Source organism: Talpa occidentalis, unplaced genomic scaffold (genome assembly GCF_014898055.3).
Source record: "Talpa occidentalis isolate TD23 unplaced genomic scaffold, MPIMG_talOcc4v2.1 talOcc4.14, whole genome shotgun sequence".
In the NCBI taxonomy this organism is placed as follows: Eukaryota; Metazoa; Chordata; class Mammalia; order Eulipotyphla; family Talpidae; genus Talpa; species Talpa occidentalis.
This window is the reverse complement of record NW_023601433.1, coordinates 26,231,157-26,235,161: the sequence shown is the minus strand read 5'-3', so window position 1 is coordinate 26,235,161 and position 4,005 is coordinate 26,231,157. Positions and strand designations below refer to the sequence as shown.

General features: G+C 51.7%; 1 gene segment (V, D, J or C); it reads right to left on the bottom strand.

The window, feature by feature from the left end:
- Positions 1-745: 745 nt before the first annotated feature.
- LOC119244028 (immunoglobulin lambda variable 1-40-like) lies at positions 746-3,561 on the bottom strand. The segment is given in 3 exon segments: positions 746-877; positions 3,062-3,408; positions 3,516-3,561. Coding segments are annotated over 3 exon segments (525 nt in total).
- Between the last annotated feature and the right edge of the window lie 444 nt (positions 3,562-4,005).

The window sequence follows — 4,005 nt, the reverse complement described above, 5'->3', positions numbered from 1 at the left end:
CCATGGGATCAGGCCACGGGCTCTGACCTCACTGGGCACTTTCTGTCTATTACCCGGGGCCAGGGTCACAGAGAGCTCACAGGTGCCTTGTGCAGCTGAGTGGCACAGACGTACTCAAAGCCAAAGTGGCCTAAAATCCCAGTGTGTGCTTTTAATCGAGTTGATCTCAAATGCGGTGATATTTTCCCCTGATCGTGAACACATGGCAGCTTTTTGTGCCTCCTGACATGGAGAGGGGCCATCACTGGCTTGTGCTGCGTGGAGCACAGATGCTTGTCAAAGTCCTCCCTGCGAAATCAGCCCCTCCACACACAAGGAATAACCCCTCATTGTCAGGAGAGCAGAGGTGCAGACACCATATTGATGAAATAAATCATTTCCATTAAGTGATTGCAAAGGAAATAGGCAACCATGCATCAAGATGTGTGTGTGTTGGGAGGTGCCGGGGATGGTTATGCAAAAGAAGGTAGAGGGACTCATGAAACACAATCTTAAACAAACATTGGAGCAGGAGGTATAGGACAGGGCAGCCCTCCCTGCAGGGTCCGGTTGAGGTCACACCCAGGATGGGGAGGCTCTGGAGACTTTGGTCTCACGCCCTGGTGGGTCTAGAGCACTGAGTTTATTGCTGCTGTATCTAAGACTGACAGTAGAGTTGGCCTCATCCTCAGTCTCAGCCCAGAGATGGTCAGGGAGGTGGCATTGGAGGAGCTGTCGATGGAGCCAGAGTAACTGTTGGAACCCATTAAGGTCTATGATCGTCGTCATCATAGATCATGGTGCTGGGGGGCTGTGGCGCTGCTGGTACCAGCACACATACGCTCTTCCAATGTTGCCTCTGCTGCAGGTTCAGGACATGGTCACCTCTACCCAGACTCTGACACCGAGCAGGGTTGAGTCAGCTCAAACTGGGCCCATGTGCCTGTAAAGGAGCAACTCAAAGTTAAGCGAGGATGGATATGACATTGATTCTGGGGAGTAGGGAGAGGTCATCATCTGGGGTGACACCCCGGTGCCCTCCCAATTTCCTTGCTGGCACCACCTGTGCAAAGAGTGAGGAGGGTGAGCATAAGCTGAGCCCAGGCCATGGAGATGTCCAGGTTCTGCTTCCTGAGCCCCACAGGCAGGACTGAGCCCACCTCCCCTTAGGAGTCACCCTTATCCACAGGGTGGGAGGTCTCCATGCAAATCTCCCCCTTTCAGGAGGCTGAGGAAGCCCCTCCTTCAGTTAAGCTTGGGCACCAGCTGAGAAAACACTGGGGAGGATTAGACAGAACACCTGCCAGAGGCAGGGGAGACAGGAACTCCCAGCTTAGGAATTGGGGAGACCCCTGCCTTTTGGTGGATGCAGGGGACATGGTGACCTTGGTCTGAGGCTGGTATCAGTGCCTCCCCCACCACCACCCTCATTTTTCAGAACCCTGCCTTGTTACATTGGCTTCTTTAATGAAAACGAAGCATGTGAGCTTTTTGCCTGTATGTTTGTGTCTGATCAGTTTTTCATTGATCTCAAATTCCATTGTAAGGATGTGCGAGGGTTGTCATCCACCACCTGTAAAAGACATACTGGTTGCTTTCACGTGCTCACAATCGAATAAATCAGCAATAAATTATGTGCATGCTCTGTGTGAAACAAGTCAGTGATTTAGGAAATAGCTACAGACTGTGATTTCTGGATTGTTTCAGGCAGGCGTTTAGTAGCGACAGTGATTCAAAAGTGAATGTGACATTTGCCATACCACTAGCGATGAGTGACAGTCTCTGCTGCCCACACCTGCACAGGTTGTGATGATGTCACTGTGTTTAGACTGAACCACTCTAACAGGCGACTAGTGTCCTTTCATGATTTACAGGTGCATTTTCAAGGTAACTAACACTGTTGAACAGCTTTAGATTTAATTATAATTTGCACATCTTCCTAAGTAATGGTCTTTTTACCTATTCAATGGTGGGAGGGAGTCCTCTCCCTGGGCACCCAGAAATTGAGGGTCGCCAAGGGTGAGGAATATGTATGAGACTCTGTCTGTGCAGGGTGAGAGCCCACCCATGTGGGTGTGGAAGGTCCTCCCAGGCACCCTTTGTGAGCAGAGCAGAGCAGTGGGGAGGTTTTTGTCTCACTTTCCCCTGGGTCTGGAGCGCTGTGAAGAGTCTGTGTTTCCATGATATATGGCCTCGTCCTCAGGCTGCAGCCCCGAGATGAGCGGGAGGCCAGCATTGGCTGAGGTGTCTTTTCTCCAGAGAAGCAGCTGGGGACCCCCGCGGTCCTGGCACTTATCTGAGTCTGAATAGTAGTACAGGAGATACCAGGAAGGGCTCCCTGCCTTCTGCTGGTACCAGCTTTTCTCATAATCCCCAACACTGAATCCACTGCTGAGGGTGCAGGTGAGTCTGGCTGTGGCTCCAGGAGACACAGAGAGGGAGGGCGGCTCAGTCAGCACAGGGGTTTAGGGCATGGGGGCAGGGGTCAGGATGCATAAAGTTGTTACAAAAACCCAGGTGAAACGTTTTTGTTGTTTTCATTTTTGCTGGTTGTGATTTTGGCATTTCTACTATTCACAAAGACATTTATCTCAAAAGAAAGTTTTTTAAATTTTTAATAATTTTTTTGTTGTTATTTTCTGTATGACCAACTCAAAGACAGAAATCACACAAAATCAATCCATTGTTTAAATTAAGCAAATAATAAAATCAGGTGCAAACTGTAGTGGTCGATCCTTCCAGAGCAGCCAAGTCAGTGCTGAGGCCCCTTGACAGGTTCACAGTCCAAGGTTTCTCGTCTTGAAAACTCAAAGAAAATAAATAAATTCAAACCACCTTAGAAATAATAAACTATTCCTGAGGTAAAGGAAATTCTCTTTTCTTGAAGACCCCTCACCTAGGGATGTGCTGCTGGGAGTGACTCTGAGGACAGAGGGAGGGAGGAGCCTCCCCCCAGGAGGTACCCCAGAGGAGTCTGGGCCAGGACAGCAGCAGAGAAGAAGCAGAGCGCCAGGCTGAGCCTCAGCAGCAGCTGCCAGGGGAGCCTGCTCTTGGCTGAAGAGAAAAAGGGTTTTTGTCTCACTTCCCCACAGGCCTGGAGCACTGTGGGACCACTCAGACTGCTGTCCCAACTTGCACAGTAATAATCAGCCTCGTCCTCATTCTGGAGCCCAGCGATGGTCAGGGTGGCTGAGCTGCCAGACCTGGAGCCCGAAAATCGATCAGGGACCCCTGAGGGTCGATTGTTGCTACTAAGTAAGTCACTATATATCAGGAGTTTGGGGCCTGTTCCTGGGAGCTGTTGATACCAGTCCACATAACCATGCTTCCCGATGTTGGAGCTGCTTCCAGTGCAGGAGATGGTGACCCTCTGGCCCAGATTCCCAGAGACTGACTGTGGCTGAGTCAGCACAGACTGGGCCCAGGATCCTGGAAGGAGAGACACAGAGATGGTGATGCTGGGCTCTAGAAACAAGAGGACTTATCTGGGGCCCATGCATCTTCCCAGGGCACTTCCCAGCCCCAACTCCAGTTACCTGTGCAGTGAGAGAGGAGAACAAGCAGGAGAGGGGTCCAGGCCATGGTGCTCACACTTCCCTGAGCCCACATGGGGCTGGGCTGCCCCAGGGCTCCTTTTCTCCTCCACCCTCTGCCCCAGGAGGGGCTGTGCATGCAAATGTGTTTCAAGCTGTGACTGCCCAGCCCCTCCCTGAGCCCTGGTGCAGGAGCTCAGCTCACACCCACACTCAGGAACAGCAAGGTTTCTTCACCCCTTAGGAAAACCCTGGGAGGAAGCACCTGCTGCCACCACACACAGGTCCCTGCTCAGCAGGTGTGCCAGACAAGAAAGAACACAGTGCTGTGTTCCCACCTGGGAGCACAGGGCCTAGACCTAGGCCCATAACATGATGTGACTGACCTCACTGCCTGGTGTGTGGAGAACACTGGGCAGTCCCATTGCGCCCCCTGCTGGTCTCTGCACAAAACACTCACATTGACCCACAGTTCCAAGAACCCAATGGGTGT